Source organism: Mauremys reevesii, linkage group 2 (genome assembly GCF_016161935.1).
Source record: "Mauremys reevesii isolate NIE-2019 linkage group 2, ASM1616193v1, whole genome shotgun sequence".
In the NCBI taxonomy this organism is placed as follows: domain Eukaryota; kingdom Metazoa; phylum Chordata; order Testudines; family Geoemydidae; genus Mauremys; species Mauremys reevesii.
This window is the reverse complement of record NC_052624.1, coordinates 227802523-227823043: the sequence shown is the minus strand read 5'-3', so window position 1 is coordinate 227823043 and position 20521 is coordinate 227802523. Positions and strand designations below refer to the sequence as shown.

The 20521-nt window shown below is 44.0% G+C and overlaps 1 protein-coding gene and 1 non-coding gene across 2 annotated transcripts in view; both read left to right on the top strand.

Annotated features, from left to right (window-relative positions):
* The first annotated feature begins 7280 nt into the window (after positions 1-7280).
* On the top strand, positions 7281-7370 carry TRNAY-GUA. Its single transcript is given in 2 exon segments — positions 7281-7317; positions 7335-7370. It is a non-coding gene; the product is annotated as a tRNA-Tyr (tRNA).
* Positions 7371-7917: 547 nt separating this feature from the next.
* Positions 7918-20521, top strand: part of MYBL1 (MYB proto-oncogene like 1) — a 36625-nt gene continuing 24021 nt past the window's right edge. The window contains exons 1-3 of the mRNA XM_039526660.1: positions 7918-8437; positions 14449-14554; positions 14634-14705. Of these exons, the coding sequence (XP_039382594.1) occupies positions 8418-8437; positions 14449-14554; positions 14634-14705 (198 nt within the window). The 5' untranslated portion in view covers positions 7918-8417. The remainder of the gene's footprint in view (positions 8438-14448; positions 14555-14633; positions 14706-20521) is intronic.

Genomic DNA, 20521 nt, shown 5'->3' with positions numbered 1-20521 from the left:
AGACTTCCTTGTAGGGTAAAGAATAAGGAAATGTATAGTCTTTTTGTAGACTGGCTGTAACTTAATTTACAAAGATAAAACTCAAACTGTCGCTTGTTTACAATGCTTGAGCAAGAAGCTCCATTATATTTTGTAACTTTTTATAAGTAAACCTATTTTTGAAGTGAAGAAATATATATATGTAGTTTGTCTTGGCGGGCTTGTACTTGAGCAGCTAGCTCATGCCGTCACCTATGTTGCAACATCCATACTATTTTTAGTGTGCTAGCTCAAGCAGAGCCAGTGTGTGTTTGTTTACCTGGCAGTGTAGACATACCCTCTGAAATAAAAAGCTACTGTAATACACCATGCAACTTCAAATGAAATTACATTTAACTTCTAAAGCCCTGATCCTTCATTGTCCCCTGTGCAGGAAGATCCTGCAGCAGAGTCCTAGGACCTTCCATGAAGCAATGTGGTGGATAGAGCAATTTGTCCCTCTCGCTGAAGGATAGTGACCTAACATTATTTTCTATAGAGTATTAAAACTTACGTCTGAGACTAGAGTTGCCGCCTTTCTACTTGCAGAAAACTGAACACCCTTGTCCTGCCCCCGAGGCCTTGCCCTTCCCCAATGCCCTGCTCACTCCATCCCCCCTCCTGCTGTAGCTTGTTCTCCCCTTGCTCACTCTCACATTTTCACTGCAAGGCCCAAGCAGGCACCAGGAGGAGAAGGCCAGGAGCTGCCACAGTTTGAATGTGGGAGATGGAATGTGTGATTCAAATACCCTTCACCTCACCAGGGCGAGATTTTAAACACTATGTAAAATTAATTGCTGCCCCAAAGAGTCTGTCTCACTCTCAGTGTGAGCGATTGAAGAGATTACTGCAGGAGCTTCATTTTTCTTGCCTTCACCCAACTGTCCTGGGAGGGGATCCAGTAGAGCTGAAATCATTGACTGACTCCTTCCCTACCTGACAATGAACTGTATAACGAGGAAAAAAGTTATGCTGTTCCATGTTTAATGACTATTTAAATTGTTTAAATGTATGCTTTAATAGACAATATATGCAACGTGGACAAATTAATGTTATGGGAGTCTGTCAGAGCCATCTCTAGGGTACAGCAAATCAGGGTGACTGCCCTGGCCCTGTGCTTTGGGGAGCCCCACACTTTGTGAGAAGGTGGGCAGGGAGGTGAGATGTGTGGGTGAGTGGGGGGGCACAAGGAGAAGCTCCTCCCCTCCCTGGGCCTCCTGCCCACCTGTGGGCGCTGTTGAACAGAGACTCCCCCTCACTCCCAGTGCCTACTGCTGATCAGCTGTTTCATGGCATCTGGAGGTGCTGGGGGGAAGAGGTGGAAGTGGGCGGGAAGGGGTGGGAGCAGGTGTGGGGATTTGGGGGGTGGTGGGAAGGGGTGAAGTTGGGCTGGGGCTGGGTGAAGCCAGCGGGGAGCTCCTCATCTATGTCCTGGCCCTGCATGCCCCTAGGGATGGCCCTGGTCTTTGTGTAACGTTTCCTGACACTTATGTTTAAATATATAACCTTAGTATTGCATTGGTGTTATTTTATGAATTCATTATAGCTCTTTAATGTTAAGAAGGTGAGGTTGCATAAAATATAATTCATGCTGTCCCAAAGCAGCTTGAGAGGGAATAGGTTAGAATGTCTCACACAACATGACCACCTGTCCTTCGTTCGGTGTCCAAAGTTCCACATCAAATCGAATAATATTTTCTTGTATCCACCAATAATCGTACAAAGAATAGTACACTGTAATACAAGGTGGTGTTTGTATATAAATGTGTGTCACAAATAAAACATGGGGGGGGTTGCCCTTAAAAATAAACTCTCTCCCATAATTTCCAAGTTGTCCTTTATTTGAAACATAAAGGGTCTGTATATGGGTGTGAGGGAGATTACCATAGCCAGGGACTAGCTCTTCTGTTTCAGGAACATCAGTTCTAGTGAAGCTCTGCATTCCCTGTTGCCAGGCTCCTTTTGTGTTGCCCAGGGTGTTGGCACCATCAGACCATATGACCCGCTTACTTTTTGCAGACTCCTGCAGGCACCCACTAGTGTGAGGTGCTAGGCTTTGCGCACAGCGAGGTCTGGCGGCTGGCATGGTTCCTGATGTGCTCCACTGACTAGGTGGGTTGCAGTGGCCACCTAGGGGCGGAGGCTGGACCAGCCCCAGTGCACTGCCCCTGGCTGCCTTAACAGACACACACCCCTTCATGCTCCTCCTGCAGGGAGGGACTGGCCTGCACAGCCACCTAGACTAGCAGCTGCTGTATCCCACTTGCTGGGAAGGGCTGGTGGTGGGTGTGTCTTCACAGCAATTAACACTGCCTGCCCTCTGTCTGCTGACTTTGGCTCACTGTGGGGCTGTTTGGGCTAGCTCAATCCCAAGCTCTGAAACCCCTGAGCAGGGAGGGATTCAGAAATCCCAAATGTCTACACAGTAATGTTATGGCCCCAGTCTGCTGAGCCAGGCCAGCAGGGCATTTAATTGCAGTGTACCCATACCTCAGAGGGGCTGAAATGGAGGCTCCTGGGTAAGGACTACTGGGGAAGGGAGTTGCAAATTTGGAGCATGTCCACTGGACCCCTCCTCCCCAAGCAGCCGCCACCTAGCTGGGGTGATTGCTAGAAAGAGCAGGAGGGTGCTTCGGGGTTAGGGTGCAGAAGAGCTGCGGGCTTTGGGATGGGGCCAGAAATGAGGAGTTCAGGGTGCGGGAGGAGGCTCTGGGTTGAGGCAGCAGGTTGGGTGCAGGAGGGGGTGAGAGCTCTGGCTGGGGGTGCAGGCTTTGGGAATGAGGAGTTTAGGGGGCAGGAGGGGGCTCCAGACTGGAGGTGGGGCTGAGGCAGGGGCGGCTCTAGGAATCCCGCCACCCCAAGCAGGACGGTGCGCCGTGGGGCGCACTCTGGAGGTCGCCGGTCCCGCGGCTCCGGGGGACCTCTTGCAGACGCGGCTGCGGAGGTTCCGCTGGTCCCGCGGCTCCGGTGGAGCATCTGCTGGCATGCCTGCGGGAGGTCCACCCAAGCCGCGCGACCAGCGAACCCCTCCGCAGTCATGCCTGCGGGAGGTCCACTGGTCCCGCGGCTCCGGGGGCCCTCCCGCAGGCCTGACTGCGGAAGGTCGCGAAGCCCGCCGCATGCCTGCCAGCAAAATGCCACCCACGCGCGCTGGGGTCTGGAGCCGGCCCTGGGCTGAGGCAGGGGGTTAGAGTGCGGGATGTGGGCTCTGTGAGGGACTTTGGAGGCAGGAGGGGTTTGAGGTGCAGGCTCTGGGCAGCTCTGATTGGTGTGGTTTGCAGGGGCCCTGGGAGGCAGTCACCTCAGGCAATCCCTTAAATAGTAGCTGTACCAGTGCTTCCCTGGCATTTCCCGGGGATGCAGGAAGCAGGAAGCAGGATGCACCCGTGACGTCCCAGATTCATGTCCACTGTGGATTCCTGCCCAATGGGAGCTGCAGAGCTGGCGCTCAGGGTGGTGCCTATGGTTGGGGGCAACACATGAAGTCCCCCGGCCACCCCTCTGCCTAGGAGCTGGATATGCTGCCACTTCCCAGGAGCCAGGCGGAGCTGGGCAGGGAGCCTGCCTTAGCCCCGCTGTCCTGCTGCGCAGCCCGGCCCCAGCCTAATGATGTCAACCAGACTTTTAGCGTCACAATCAGCTGTGCTGACCGAGCTGACAGAGTCGCTTTTTGATCAGACTGAAACACATATACTACCTTCACAAGTCATGATATAATGATACTGTCCTCTTCCTTAGACTCTCTTCTTTGTCAGTGTTGGGTGTCTTATTTCTGTTCAGCTCAGTCCTCCAGATGCATACTGCTGTGAATGGGACCTGATCCTTTACACCTTAAATGTATGGGTGTTTTGTCATTGATAGCATGAGCAGGCTCTGACTCAGAGTGCCTACTACCATGACTAATTCCAGTAAAGTACTGCCAATAGGACTAGTCACAGTATGAGGTACTTTGCTTGGAAGAAATGTTTGCAGAAGTGAGCCCTTAAATTGCCTGTCCCAAAGAGATTACAATCTGTCTTTGTACTGTATTGTAAGGCACCATGGGCATTAGGTTATAAAGTAATAAATTATGTATACACACACAACTTTTCTAATTCCTGTATAAATAAGAGAAATCTCCTAACTGCTCTCTTCAAATGTTAACAATATTTGGTGTCACAAGTTAAGTGGTATAGGAGCTAAATAAATGAGTTGTTCAATCCCTAAATGGCAGAAATAGAGCATTTTATTGATCACAAAGAGAACTAAGGCCCCAGTCCTAGGGTTATCAGGTGTCCAGTTTTCGACCGGAAATTCCGGTTGAAAATGGCACCTGACAGTGTCCGGTGCAGGGGGTGGAACATAGGGTGGGGCCTCAGGGGGAGGGGGCGGAGCTGGAGTGTCCAGTTTCTAGAAATTGGAAAGTTGGCAACCCTATCCAGTCCTGAAATGACCTACAGACATGTATAGTACTACATACATTGGGTCTCTGTGTGTGTGTGTTTAAACTAAACCATGTGCATAATTATTTTGCAAGATGAAGGCCTAAGTGTTTAGGCAATCCCCTGTCTTGGTTTTAGTTTCCTGCCTTTTTCCTTTTTAAATCATGCTTTATTTCATTTAAATAATTGTACAGTACCAAAGTTTGCAGATAATACTATACTGCTCAAGATACACCTCTACCCCAATATAACGCTGTCCTCGGGAGACAAAAAAATCTTACCGGGTTATAGTTGAAACCATGTTATATCGAACTTGCTTTAATCCACTGGAGTGCACAGCCCTACCCCCACAGAGCTCTGCTTTACTGCGTTATATCCAAATTCGTGTTATATTGGGTCACATTATATCAAGTTAGAGGTGTAGTTAAGACCAAAAGAGACTGTGAAGAACTTGAAAAAGATCTCACAAAACTAAGTGATTGGGCAATAAAATGGCAAATTAAATTTAATGTGGATAAATGTAAAGTAATGCACATTGGAAAAAATAACCCCAACTATACATACAGTATGATTGGGGCTAATTTAGCTACAACTAATCAGGAAAGAGATCTTGGAGTCATCGTGGATAGTTCTCTGAAGACGTCCATGCAGTGTGCAGCGGCAGTCAAAAAAGCAAACAGGATGTTAGGAATCATTCAAAAACAGATAGAGAATAACACAGAGAATATCTTATTGCCCTTATATAAATCCGTGGTATGCCCACATCTTGAATACTGCATACAGATGTGGTCTCCTCATCTCAAAAAAGATATACTGGCATTAGAAAAGGTTCAGAGAATGGCAACTAAAATTATTAGGGGTTTTGAACGGGTCCCATATAGGGAGAGATTAAAGAGGCTAGGACTTTTCAGCTTGCAAAAGAGGAGACTAAGGGGGGATATGATAGAGGTATATAAAATCATAAGTGGTGTGGAGAAAGTGAATAAGGAAAAGTTATTTACTTGTTCCCATAATATAAGAACTAGAGGCCACCAACTGAAATTAATGGGCAGCAGGTTTAAAACAAATAAAAGGACGTTCTTCTTCACACAGCACACAGTCAACCTGTGGAACTCCTTGCCTGAGAAGGTTGTGAAGGCTAGGACTATAACAGGGTTTAAAAGAGAACTAGATAAAGTCATGGAGGTTAAGTCCATTAATGGCTATTAGTCAGAGTGGGTAAGGAATCGTGTCCCTAGTGTCTCTTTGTCAGAGGGTGGAGATGGATGGCAGGAGAGAGATCACTTGATCATTGCCTGTTAGGTTCACTCCTTCTGGGACACCTGGCATTGGTCACTATTGGTAGACAGGATACTGGGCTAGATGGACCTTTGGTCTGACTCAGCATGGCTGTTCTTATGTTCAATTAACTAATTAAATAAAAGGTGTAAAAGCATTAGGTACTAAATGCTGTTTATAACAGATAAAATATTTTATTTAGAGACACCCATGAGTTAAAATACTTGTAAAATCCTTACATATGTGATAGAGGTGAATCAGTATATTAAGTGAAACAATTTTTAGAATTTGATCTTTTACATACAGTTTACTACAGTAGAACCTGAGAGTTATGAACACCAGAGTTACAAACTGACCAGTCAATTACACACCTCATTTGGAACTAGAAGTACACAGTCAGACAGCATCATAGCCAAAAAATAAAAAAAAGCAAATACATTACAGTAAAGTGTTAAACATAAAGTACTAACAAAAATAAAAGGAAAGCAGCATTTTTCTTCTGCGTAGTAAAGTTTCAGTTGTATTAAGTCAATGTTCAGTTGTAAACTTTTGAAAGAACAATTGTAACATTTTGTTCAGAGTTCCAAACATTTCAGAGTTACTAACATCTCAGGAATGGAGGTTGTTCGTAACTGAGGTTTTATTGTACTTTCATTTTTCTCAGGGTAGCCAATAATGATAAATAAGTTTTGTTTTTAATGTTTAGTCATTTCCTCTTTAGTTTTTATAGACTATTTTGCTTGGGTTGCAAACAGTTGCGATGTGTGTGTGTGGGGGGGAAATGTGGTTAGAAAAGTTGCTTTTTTTTAGACTGGTTGAACACCTATTATTAGTGTTTGATTTAAATAAAAGGCAAAAAGATAATACCATTTTGACTTTCATAATTAACCTCCCTTCCCCAATACAAAGTACCTTATAACTGAGGCGGCTGATCTTCTGCCTTTTCTTACACCTAATGCTTTTTGCACAGGAGTAAGGGAGAGAGAATGTTATTCTTTAGGGCTTGTCTACACTTACAGTGCTGCAGCTGCACCCATGCAGCTGTTGTGCTTACTGAAGCTATCTACACTGACAGGAGAACTTTGCCCCTTGGCATAGGTACTCCAACTCCCCAAGAGGGGGTGGTAGCCATGTCAATGGGAGAAGCCCTCCCATTGATGTAGTGCTGTCTACACTCAGGGCTAGGTTGGTATTACTATTTTGCTCAGGCAATATAAATTTGTACTGTAGACCAAGCCTCAGATTATACATTATATCATACTATATTTTGTCAGGCAAATATACATGAAAGGAAGGAAAATCTCCTCAGAGAGAATTTACTTGTTTTTATAGGGGGGAAATTGTAAGTCCGGCTACCATAATATTGCATCAATAGTCAACAGGTATCCTCTCCAAAGCTCCATTTCTCTCTCCATTTGTTATTGGTACAAAAGCTGCTCTCACTAAATTTATTACTGCCCCAGACTAACTTCTCCTTAAGTGCTATGAACTGAGTTATACTAGAATGGTTGAGTCATGAAAGCGAGATATGTGTACAGAGGAAACAAGCTTATTCATAAAGTCCCTTCGATAGCTCAGCTGGTAGAGCGGAGGACTGTAGAGGTGCTGCCTATGGGAATCCTTAGGTCGCTGGTTCGATTCCGGCTCGAAGGAGACATGATTTTGTAAATTACACTCTACAGCAGTGACGTGAGAAATCCTTTGTCAGTAACATTTGTCCTCGGACAGGTGTTTTCTTCCCTCTGCAAACTGCGCTGTTCACGTGCATTTTATTAGTCCTGCGTCACTGGCAAACGAAAGCGCTCCTGAGTGTAAGTGGTTTCTGATCACAAGCAGCCCCACTGCCTCCCTGCAAGCGCCAGCCCTAGCAACTAAGGGGGAGCGGGCCGAGGCCTGGGAGGCAAGAGCGCCAGCAGCAGAACCCGAACCCGAACAGGGCTGTGAGTTTATTGCGCAGCCTCAGTGGAACAAGCAGCCGCTGTTTCCCACTGTGAGGCTTGGCGGGAGGGAAAACTCACTCCCCCAGCATGCAGCGCGCTATGTCCCGCCTCCCCGCTCCGGCTCCATCCCTGTCTGCCTCTATGCCCCGCCCCCTCCTTCCCCTACTGGTCGCACCCCTTCCCCCGCTGGCGCGGTGCCCCGCCTCGATCTCGTGCGGCCCCCACAGCCAATGGGGTTGCAGTCCGCGTGCGCAGATTCAAACGGTGACTCTGGAGGGAGGCTGGGCGCGAGATTCGGCGGCACGGACAAAACCAGCAGCGAGCGTGGCGGCGGCGGAGCGGCTGGAGAGGCGCGGCCGGGACGGGCACGGGGGAAGCTGGGGACGCAGCTGGAGCGGGGGCCGTTGTGACGGGGCCTGGGAGCCGCAGCTTGGACCCGGACAAGAAGCGTCCGCCGCCCCCGATCCTGTCCCCGCGGCCGGGCCGGGCTAAGCCATGTTCTGCGTGCGGGGGTCCGGGCCAGGCCGGGGCTAGGAGCTGCTGCCGGTGGAGGCGGTGGGGTTAGATGCGCGGGGGTCTCCGGGAGCGGTAGAGGGAGCCGCCCCCTCCTCCCGGTGTGTGACGGGGACGGGCGCCACGACCGGCACAGACTCCCGAGCCCGTGCGTGAGCCCCGGGGCAGCGTGAGGAGCCCGGGCGGGGAGCCGCGCAGCTCTGTTCGCCAGCCCGCCTCCGCCCGCTCCCTATGGTGCGCGTAGAGGATGGCGAAGAGACCGCGCAGGTGAGTAACGCCCCCCGATTGGCCGGCCCTGGCTCAGGTATCTCCGCGTCTGGGTCCCAAATCTCCGCTCCCTCTCCCGGTCTCAGCGCTTTCTGTCTTCCGCGCCCAGGTGGTACCTGTCCCCTGCACTCCCCACCGGCTCCGCGCTCCGCTGTGGGGCAGGTAAGTCCGCCCGGCCACCGCTCGTCCCCCTTCATCTTTCTCCCCAGACCACAGGCGCAGACTCTCCTCTTACCCAGCTGTCCTTCCCCGTGCTCAGTTGTCACTGCCCACTCTCCGCGCCCCGCAGCTGTCCCGACCCCGTCTGCATCACGCCCCCATCTCCTGTCACCGACCCGCCTGTCGCTACACAGGTGTTCCCCGACTGCTCCATCTCCCCTGCATGTTGGATCCCCCAGGAGTCGCTGCATCCATGTCTATCCTATGTTACCCCGTATCCCAGACATAAAGGTAACCTCATCTTCTCTTTCCCCGAAGGTAATAGATACTCTTCCTACACAATAGTTGTTCTTGTCAGTTTTCCCTACTTCCATAACATTGCTGATCCTTTCCCACTCTGCTTTCACATGCTCCTGATGGGAAGCTAGGCTTGACCATAACCAGCCATGTGCTTGTAATATTCTTTGTCTTCACTAATTCATAATTTTTAAAAAAACAGACTGTTTCTCTAGTCCTGGCATGTCCACTGATTGAAGGAAAGCTATATGGGGTTCTTGCTCTGTAGCTGGGGATCTATGAGAGAAAGTGTTTATTCAGCTGCAAACATTGAGAGCTGTTCTAGATAAATCCTTAGTTTTGCAGGAGCCTGTGTGTCTCCTAAAAATTCAAATTTTGATTATAAAATGAAACTAAATTTATTAATATAGTTACTGCTGTCTTCAGTTTTTATTAGCGGTGGACTTCCATAGTGTTACCTGTTTTTTAAAAAAAAATAAAATTTTGAAAACTGATAAGGAAGTACAGAAGGGGGTTTATAAGGTTGATAAAGGAAGAGCAGGGTAAATGGTTAATATTAGTTATGAAAACTATTAGGTTTTGACCTTCCACACTATTTGGAGGTTGCTGTGGATTCATATTGTGCATAGGAGTGAAGAAATTATAGTTTTGTGGTTGCTACATAAGAATCTGATACTGTTTTTTTCTTCCTGAGAAGATCAGGTTTATTACAAATACACTATAAATTCATAGTTTTTGTTGAAAAACTGCAGCAGGGCAGGAAAGTAATATGTTTGCCCTGTAATTGTTTCAAGGAACACAAAAATATCTGAGAAACTAGAGATGATCAACTGCCTTAATATAGGTATACTAGAACATCAGAAATTCCATCTACAATATTGTACCCAGTATACCATCTGGAGCGTCTCTCTTTTTCCAACAGAAGTTGGTCCACTAAAAGTTATTACCTCATCCATCTTGTCTCTCTGGTGTTTAGGAGCTAAGCAAGACTTACTAGTCTTTCTGTAAGTGCTAACATGCTGTCACTGAATACTGAATTGTGAAGAGTTTACATTTCTTGCTAGATAATTAAAATAGTTGTGCATAGAGGGTGAACTCATCTGCTACAGATTGGTAACACCAGAACAAAAATTATATGTTAGCATATAACAATATGACCTGCAAGAACGGGTGCAAACTGCTTTTGGGATTGCTGATTTGTACAAGAGTAAGGAGGCATCTTGATCTTTGAGTTCTAGGTGGTATTATTAGGTATAACATTGTCTTTGATTTTTAAAATGAGAGAAGTTTTCATTTCTTAATACATCTGCCAACTCTTCAGCTACATAATAAAAAAGGACACTGAAGCCTAGAATCTTAATTTTAAAAGTCTTTTGACTATTATAATTGAATTATTGAAATTTAACTTATGTATTTTTACTCTTTCAAACAGCGTGGTAAAATTAAATGGCTCTTTCACTTTCTGTTTTCATGCACTAATTCAATACAGTTTCAGTGCAGAGGAATGGTCAAATAAATTGTAATAACTGAAATTTAAAAAAATCCATTCATATTAGGTTTTGAGGATTTTTTAAAACTACCTTTTGATTACTTAAGCACATATATAATTTTTGGACCTAACCTGTTTGTGTCCTAGTCTAAGCAAATCTATACGCTACAAATTCATGTTTGTTTTCAGTCTGAGATGGGTGAGGTACAAGAAATTTTAATATGTGGACTCTAGTGCAGATACTCTTTTCTCTCTGTGCAATTTAAACACTCAATCTTTGGGCTGTGTAGAATGCATTTGTCTTTTTGTAGAATGTTCAAGTGAATAGTTCTTAACTGCCACTGTAGGCAGGGCTGTGTGTATCTTGAACTGCTGAGGAATCCACTGCTGGCTGTGATATGCTCCATTTCTAGAATCTAGATATTATTAGCCAAGAGAACCTTAAATATATAAAACAAGTGTAAGAAGATTCTCTCGTCTTCCTGAGGCTGTAGGCAGCCTGAAATAATGCTTCAAAGATGTGACCTGCCCCATTCACCTCAGTGATGTTAATTCTGAGTTTTAATTGGCAGTTCAGATGTAAGCATTGTACATTATTTTAGTGCTAGCTGTTTTAGTAGAAACATCCAACTAATATTATTGCATAATTCCGTGTTATCTCCCACATCTGGTGTCAAAAGTGTTGGGGGGCGGGGTAGCTCAGTGGTTTGAGCATTGGCCTGCTAAATTCATGATTGTGAGTTCAATCCTTGAGGGGGCCACTTAGGGATCTGGGGCAAAAATCTGTCTGGGGATTGGTCCTGCTTTGAGCAGCAGGTTGGACTAGATGACCTCCCAAGGTCCCTTCCAACCCTGATATTCTATGCCCTACCCACTTGCCAAAAACATCCAGCTTTACTCCTAAAACTTCTACAGTGTGATTTTGTTTCTAAGAAACAAAAACACCCACCCATCCCATGGTCTACTGGGAATGTAAGGTAGTGCAAAATATATTGAGTTCAATATCAAATAACAATTGATTATTTTCATTTGGGAAAAAATTACATTTTAAAAATATATCAACGTTGCTCCAGAGTTTCCTATTCACCATACTAGAATGCCACAGCGACCAGGAACTGTGGTGTTGCTGCATAATTTTTGTCAGGCTTTGCACAGAGTGTACTGATTCTTGGCTATAACTCAAATACAGATAAGCTTTAGTTGTTTTTTTTTATTGCCTTTCAAAATAGTATCATATTAAATAGTTTGACCTGGAAATGGTAGTATTTGAACATGTAGATTAGTAAGACTAGTGTCTCTGGACCAGTGGGTTGTGTGTGTTGGGCAGTAGTTAAAACAGGAAGAGATACCTAAAGATATATGTTTTGTTTGCTCTGTCACCACTATTTTGCAGGTGGCCTAAGCACAAAGGTTTCTGTTCTTTCAAGTCAGAATAATACTTTAAGGGGTTAATATTAGAGGTTATTATCAAGTGTTCGTTGTAAACCATTTAAATAGCAAGATATTTGCTTATTGATTATCAATGTTTTAAAAATTAATGTTGCTAAAATAGTTATTCAAACATGTAAAACATTTAAAGGATGCCTTTTTGATGTGGGAAATGAGAAATTAGATTAACTGTACTGTAACATAATTGGGAGAACTATACAAAACAAAACAGTATTTTATTGTCTATTTCATTATCTGATTCAGATGAATTGGCCCTTTTTCGGCAGCCTGCTCTTTGTAATAGCTTCAGACTCCTTTTGCCAATTGTTAACTTAATTTTGGTCCACTGTGCAGTGCTTAAATTACGGAGATCATGTTCAGAGTGTAACCACATAGAGACAATTGAGTTGTAATTTTAATTGTACTTTGTGGCTTACTTGAGGTGAAAAGAACAGGAGTACTTGTGGCACCTTAGAGACTAACAAATTTATTTGAGCATAAGCTTTCGTGGGCTACTGCCCACTTCATCAGATGCATGCAGTGGAAAATACAGTAGGGGCGCGCGCACACAAACACACACACACTATAAGGAGAGTGATCAGTTAAGGTGAGCTATTATCAGCAGGAGAGAAAAAGAACTGTTTGTAGTGGTAAGGAAAATGGCCCATTTCCAGCAATTGACAAGAAGATGTGAGGAACTGTATGGGGGGAATAAGCATGGGGAAATAGTTTTACTTTGAGGTGAAACGGGGTATTATCAACATGCAATTGCTGAGCCTGAGTGAAGAGGTGGAGTGTGTGTGTGAGGAGGGGGGTAGAGGTGTGGGCAGGGAGAAAAAATAAATCAAGACTTGGGGTACAGCTTTCAAAAGCACTTAGGAGACTAAATCCCATTAAAACCCAAATGGATATATGTTGAAAGTCAATGGGACTTATGTCCTATTGAAAGTTGTATCCAAAACCTGAAGTCTTTTTTCTTTACAACTTTGGGTACAACTTTCCTAAGAACCTAAGTGAGTTAGGTTTCAAAGTCCCATTGACTTAGAACATATGTACTTTTTTTATATTTGACTTTTAATGGGACTTAGATGCTTTTGAAAAATTTGAATTTTCTTTTTTATAGACTGGATATTTCTTATTACAGTAAAATTGAAAAACAAATAAAGACTGCATGATCATTTTACAGTGATCACTTTGAATGTAATCTACTTTCATAAGTAGTGGGAAGGATTTGCTATAGATCATTAAACATGTATATTTGTGATTAAAAAAATCAAAGTACTTGTAGTGACAAATTAAAAGCGGGAAAATTAATGCAGTTGTAAAGAGGGGGGGAAAAGAATGAGTTAAGCCATTACACACCTCTGTGAACTCCTCTGTGTAACTTGAGTTTGTTTGCAAAGTTAAGGTTGTGAAGTATTATACCACTTCTCCAGTAGATGGAGCATACTCAACACGAAGGCACAAAGGTCACTACCTATTTCTACCATTTCTTTCCTCTGACTCACTATCAGGTAAGGAGCTCAGCACTGTAGTTTAAGTTCTGCTGCTTGCTCAGCTAAATTTTGTCCATCTGAAATTATACTTCGTCGTTAGTTCTTGTATTTTTCTTTTATTTTTGAAAGGAACCCCTACTCATGGTCTCAGTTTGACTTTTCAGGATTCCATTGATTTTTGCTTGGCTCTTATCTTTTCTTCAGTTGACCCCCTAGATAAGGATCTATATGTCATAATTTTTTCCTGCCTCCCACCTTCAGAGACTGAATTATTCCTCTGCAGCTCTTCCATTCTAAGAGTCACAGTAAGAAGGTTCAGGCTTGGTTGTGCTCTCTGATACGGTGATTACTGCTTGTAGCAAGCATTTTATCTAGGTTCTGATGCTGACATTGTATAGCAGAATGTATTTTTGTGGATCTGGATTTAGTGATCACGAAAGGTTTAAAAAAAAAAATAAAAGAATCTAGAAGACATTGCTTCCACTAGAATAACATCCTTAAGTTAAACAAAGCGGGGCACCTGCTATAACACATAGTGTGACTGTCATATACTCAGTTAAATTCCTAAGTATTTTAAAAAATGCACATACTTTAATTGGTGTTTTGACCTAGAACTTGCACTTGTGTACACCAAAGTACATGTCATAGCATGGCTGTGAGAATTAAGAAAGTTGAAACATGGCATTAATCTGGGGGTTTACTAGACTAGAAAACCGTTTTGTTATGGCCGTAATGCACCTAGTTATTTGCTATGCCTAGCTGACACATTGTTGGATGCTATATTTAAAAAAAGCCTAACTAGTGAGGTTAAGCAAATCTTTTGCTTCAGTTTAAGCTTTTAGAAATTTTCTGCTTATTCCTCACAATATATAGTTCTGCAAAATTGACTAGGTCCCTTGTGGGGTTTATTACTTATCTTTGACGCATAGGATATGAAAAGGAAGGATACTATACTGGATAAGACAATGGTCTGACTTTATGTTCCTACAAATTTTATACTTCTTTCTAGATATCTTCCAGAGATGCACCAGATGCACAGATTACAACCAAAATCCTCTCTGGTTTCTTGAGTTATTGGTGGTCAGTTAATTTAGAATATATTTCTAGTTTGTTTAAACTGTTCTGTTTGTTTAAACCTGCAGTGAGGAAGAAGATGATGACCTTCAGTATGCAGATCATGACTATGAAGTACCACAGCAAAAAGGGTTGAAGAAGATATGTAACAGAGTAAAATGGACACGTGATGAGGTAACACTTGACCAGGTAACTTTACTTTTTATATCATACCAAAATGCTATATTTCTCAGCTGATATTATGCCTTTACAGGATGACAAGCTAAAGAAGCTGGTAGAACAAAATGGTACAGATGATTGGACTTTCATTGCTAGTCATTTACAAGTAAGTGTGAAGTATAATTTTTTTAATGAAAGGGTCTACCATGATGATATGTCTAATTTGGAGATGGCAGGCTATGAAGCAGTTTGTATGGGGAGGCATACATGACTGCTATATCTGACTTCTATGGATACCCGTAACTTGGGCTGGGACAGCCAAGTCCCAAACCCTCGAGGCTTATTGAGTAAAACCAAGATTTTGACTTACTATTAATTTCAGGAGGGAAGCCAGCAGCTTGTGAACCACCAGTGTGCTATGCTCATGTCTGCCAATATATCTGAAGTGGGTTGCTTCATTCTGAATCATTTGCGGTCTTCATGTGGGGTTACAGTCAAGTCCATGTTGTGGATTGAAGTAGTTTAACTAGAAGGTGATAAAAGTGCAAATCAGTCAAAATCCTCCTTTCAGATGTGAAAGGAAAAAGAGGCTAGTTTTTTGACCAAAGGAGGATTCTTTATCGCTGTGGCAATCTGTGTCTGGGAGCTATGAGGAAACCATCTCAAACCTAAGGCTTTGTGCCAATTTGGCAACTTGTGGTCTTACTCCTTCAATTGATAAGGTTAGAGTAATATCCAGTTTCCAATCCTCCCCCCACCCCACACTAAAATCCCTCCAGCCCTTTTGTGGAGTTGAGTTTAAACTAGTAGCTTTATCCATCTGAGGTGGTGGGCTGCATTAACGGAGAATGACTGCCACCTGCATATTAATGGCACTGAAGTCCATGGCTTCTTATTTTTCCCAAGTTTCCTCATGATGAAGAGGGGGAGAGAGAGTGAGTATTGAGTCTTGTGGGCCATGGCATGATTGGTCTGGGTGAGGCAGAGCTGGTGTTCGTTTTGGTATTGGGATTTGTGAGGTAAACAAATGAATAGAATGAGTACTTTGCGATATTGCATGTCAAAAGCACCATATGGTCACTTCTGTCAAGTGACAGATCTACACAGTACTGTAAGCCTAGGGTAAATTTACAGTCCAGGTAGATAGACTTGCACTAGTGGGGCATAAGCTAGCGCATTAACAATAGCAGTGTGGATGTTGTGGTTCAGACTGGAGCTCAGGCTCTGTAGCTCACCCAACCCCCTAGGCTTCAAATTCAGAGCCGCAACGTCCACACAGCTATCTTTAACATGCTAGCTTGGAGGTCGACAACCTTTCAGAAGTGGTGTGCCAAGTCTTCATTTATTTACTCCTAAGGTTTCACGTGCCAGTAATACATTTTAATCTTTTTAGAAGGTCTCTTTCTATAAGTCTATAATATATAACTAAACTATTGTTGTATGTAAAGTAAATAAAGTTTTTAAAATGTTTAAGAAGCTTCATTTAAAATTAAATTAAAATGCAGAGCACCCCAGACCAGTGGCCAGGACCCGGGCAGTGTGAGTGCCACTGAAAATCAGCTTGCATGCCGCCTTTGGCACGCGTGCCATTGGTTACCTACCCCTGTGCTAGCTCGAGGCTCACTCATGTGAGCCATCAGTCTGGAAGGCTTGTTCCCAGTTGCAATGTAGACATACCCTTACGAACTTGTTTCCTGCCCAGCAACAAAAGAGGTTTGTCCACCAGTGCCAGAAGGGTTGAATTTGTGCAGTACTCTTCCGGAATGTGATTGTGATTGATTCAGGATGATGAAAATGACAGTGCTGCTGGAATTTGAGTGCCACTACCTTCTCACTGACTTCACTAAGAAAACGAGGGGTTGGAATATATTCAATAAATGGCAAGGTTATTGATGCCAAGAGCAGATTTCATGGTTGACCAATCTTCGCCTTCTAAAGTGAATGTAATAGTTAACCTTTCAAAGACATTGATGCTTTTTAGTTCTCTTGCTGGTGGGGGAGTGGCACTGTATGTGAAAGAAAACATTGAGTCAAATGAAGTAAAGTAGATGAACCAAACTGTACCATAGAATCTCTATGGGTAATAATTCCATGCTTGAAGAATAAGAATATAGCAGTAGGGATATACTACTGACCAGGATGGTGATAATGACACTGAAATGCTCAGTGAGATCAGAGAGACTATAAAAATAAAAAACTCAGTAATGGGGATTTCAGCTATCCCCATATTGACTGGGTACATGTCACCTCAGGATGGGGTGCAGAGATAAAGTTTCCTGGCACTTTAAATGGCCGATTCTTGGAGCAGCTAGTCCTGGAACCCAGAAGAGGAGAGGCAGTTCTTGCTTTAGATCTAAGTGGAGCACAGGATCTGGTCCAAGAGGTGAATATAGCTGAACCCCTTGATAATAGTGACCATAACATAGTAAGACTTAATATATCCCTGGGGCGGGGGTGGAGAGGGAGAAAACACCAAAGCAGCCCACCACAGTAGCATTTAATTTCAGAAAGGAGAACAACACAAAAATGAGGAAGTTAGTGAAACAGAAATTAAGAGGTACAGTGCCAAGTGAAATCCCTGCAAGCTGTATGGAAACTTTTTAGACACCATAATAGAAGCTCAATTTAATTTTATACCCCAAACTAAAAAACATAGTCAGAGGACCAAAAAAAGTGCTACCATGGCTAAACAACCAAGTATAAGAAGCAGTTAGAGGCAAAAGGGCATCTTTAAAAAGTGGAAGTGTAAAATTATAATTAGGAAGGCCAAAAAGAATTTGAAGAACACCTAGCCAAGGACTTGGAAAGTAACAGTGCAAAGAAAAAAAAAATTTTACATCAGAAGCAGGAAGCCTACTAAACAACTGGTGGGGCCATTAGAGGATCGAGATGCTAAAGAAGCACTCAAGATAAGGTAATTGCAGAAAAACTACATGAATTCTTTGCGTCGGTCTTCACAGCTGAGGATGTGAGGGAGATTCCCAAACCTGAGCCTTTCTTTTTAGGTGACAAATCTGAGGAATTGTCCCAGATTGAGGTGTCATTAGAGGAGGTTTTGGAACAAATTGATAAATTAAACAGTAATAAGTCACCAGAACCAGATGGTATTCATCCAACAATTCTGAAGGAACTCAGATGTGAAATTGTAGAACTACTAACTGTGGTATATAACCTATCATTTAAATCAGCTTCTGTACCAGATGACTGGAGAATAGCTAATGTGACACCAATTTTTTAAAAAGGCTCCAGAGGCGATACCGGCTATTACAGGCCAGTAAGCCGAACTTTGGTAGGTTGAAACTGTAGTAAAGAACAGAATTATCAGACACATAGATGAACACGATTTGTTGGGGAAGAGCCAACGTGGTTTTTGTAAAGGGAAATTGTGCCTCCTCAATCTACTAGAATTCTTGGAGGGTGCCATAAAGCATGTGGACAAGGGGGATCCAGTGGATATAGTGTACTTAGATTTCAGAAAGCCTTTGACAAGGTAAGCCTTTGGCAAAGTAAGCTGTAAAGGGATAAGAGGAAAGGTCCTCTCCTGGATCAGCAACTGGTTAAAAGATAGGAAACAAAGGGTAGGAATAGATGGTCAGTTTTCAGAATGGAGAGGTGTCCCCCAGGGGTCTGTGCTTGGACCAGTACTGTTCAACATATTCATAAATGATCTGGAAAAAGGGGTAAACAGTGAGGTGGCAACATTTGCAGGTGATACAAAACTACCCAAGATAGTTTGTCCAAAGCAGACTGTGAAGAGTTACAAAGGGATCTCACAAAACTGGGTGACTTGGCAACAGAATGGCAGATGAAATTCAATGCACATTGGAAAACATAATCCCAACTATACATATAAAATGATGGGGTCTAAATTAGCTGTTACCACTCAAGAAAGAGATCTTGGAGTCATTGTGGATAGTTCTCCAAAAACATTGGCTGAATGTGTAACGGCAGTTAAAAAAACGAACAGAATGTTGGGAATCCTTAAGAAAGGGATAGATTGGGGTGCACAAACTTTTTGGCCTGAGGGACACATCTGGGTATAGAAATTGTAGGTTGGGCCATGAATACTTACAAAATTGGTGTTGGAGGGTGTGAGGGCTCTGGCTGTGGGTGCAGGCTTCAGGGTGGGGCTAGAAATGAGTTCAGGGTGTGGGGGGCTCTGGGCTGGATTGGGGGGGTGAGGGTGCAGGCGGGGGGTGAGGGGTCTGGGCTGTAGGAGGATGCTCCAAGCTGGGACTGAGGGGTTTGGAGGGTGGGAGGGGGGATTGGGGCGCTGGGGGTGCAGGCTCTGGGGTGGGGCTGAGGATGAGGGGTTTGGGGTGCAAGAGGGTGCTCCAGGCTGGGACTGAGGGGTTTGGAGGGCCGATCAGGGTTGGGGTGTTGGAGGAGGCTCATGGGTGCAGGCTTTGGGCAGTGCTTACCTCAAGTAGCTCCTGGAAGCAGCGGCATGTCCCCCCACCCTCTGGCTCCTATGCAGAGGCGCAACCAGGCGGGTCTGCTGCATGCTGCATCATCTGCAGGCACCGCCTCTGCAGTTCCCATTGGCTGCTGTTCCTGGCCAATGGGAGCTGCGGGGGCGGCGCTTGGGGTGGGAGCAGTGTGCAGAGTGGAGTCCCCTGGCTGCACCTATGCGTGGGAGCTGGAGGGGGGACATGCCGCTGCTTCCTGGAGCCACTAGGAGTGGCCTCCAACCCTGTTTCGCAGCTGGAGCACCGGAGTGGGGCAAGCCCCAGACCCTGCTCCCCAGTGGGAGCTTGAGGGCCGGATTAAAATGGCTGGCGGGCTGGATGCGGCCCACGGATTGTAGTTTGCCCACCTCTGGGATAAATAATAAGACAGAAAATATCATACTCTCTCTATAAAAATCCATGCTATGCCCACATCTTGAATACTGCATGCAAATCTGGTCACTCCATATGAAAAAAGATATATTGGAATTGGAAAAGGTACAGAACATGGCAACAAAAATGATTAGGAGTATGGAACAGCTTTTGTATCAGGAGAGATTAATAAGACTGGGACTTTTCATCTTGGAAAAGAAAATGATAGAGGTCTATAAAAATCATAACTGGTGTGAAGAAGGTAAATAAGGAAGTGTTATTTACTCATAACACAAGAACTAGAGGTCACCAAATTAAATTAATAGGCAGCAGGTTTAAAGCAAACAAAAGGAAGTATTTCTTCACACAAGTGAGAGTCAACCTGTGGAATTCTTTGCCAGAGGATGTTATGAAGACCAAGACTATAACAGGGTTCAAAAAAGAACTAGGTAAATTCATGGAGGATAGGTACATCAGTTGCTATTAACCAGGTTGGGCAGGGATGCAAAACCATGCTCTGAAGTGTCCCAGCCTCTGTTTTGTCAGAAGCTGGGAATGGGCGAGGGGATGGATCACTTGATGATTACCTGTTCTGTTCATTCCATCTGAAGCACCTGGCATTGGTCGCTGTCAGAAGACAGGATACTGGGCTAGATGGACCATTGGTCTGTCCCAGTGTAGCCGTTCATATGTTTTGTGTTCTTATCTTGGGGTTGGAGAGAGAGCAGAGAGGGATGTCAGGTGCCCTTTGGCAGCCTACAGCAATCATGAAAGTCACCTTAACAGGTGATGGTATAGATAGTCATTGCTTTTAGTGCTGCTATCTTGGTGATGAATTCCATCTTAGGTCTTTAACTTAGGTAATGACTAGATACAAGGTAATACGTTTTTTAAGTGTGTTTACAGCAGCTGACAGAATAAGCCCCCGGGTAAATCAGAACTTCAGAAGGCATGGAAATCATGGAAATGCCTCAAACCATGATCTTTTTTAAATATTTATCTTTTAAAAGAATGTCTACAACAGTTTTTAACAGAAACAACTGCCTTCACTAGTCAATTTCAAGGACAGAATAAATTTTACAAGTAATGTTAGTCAATTTCAAGGATTAAATTTAGTTACAAAATTCATTCCATGCAACCTCCATGAAATTCAATACTTTGC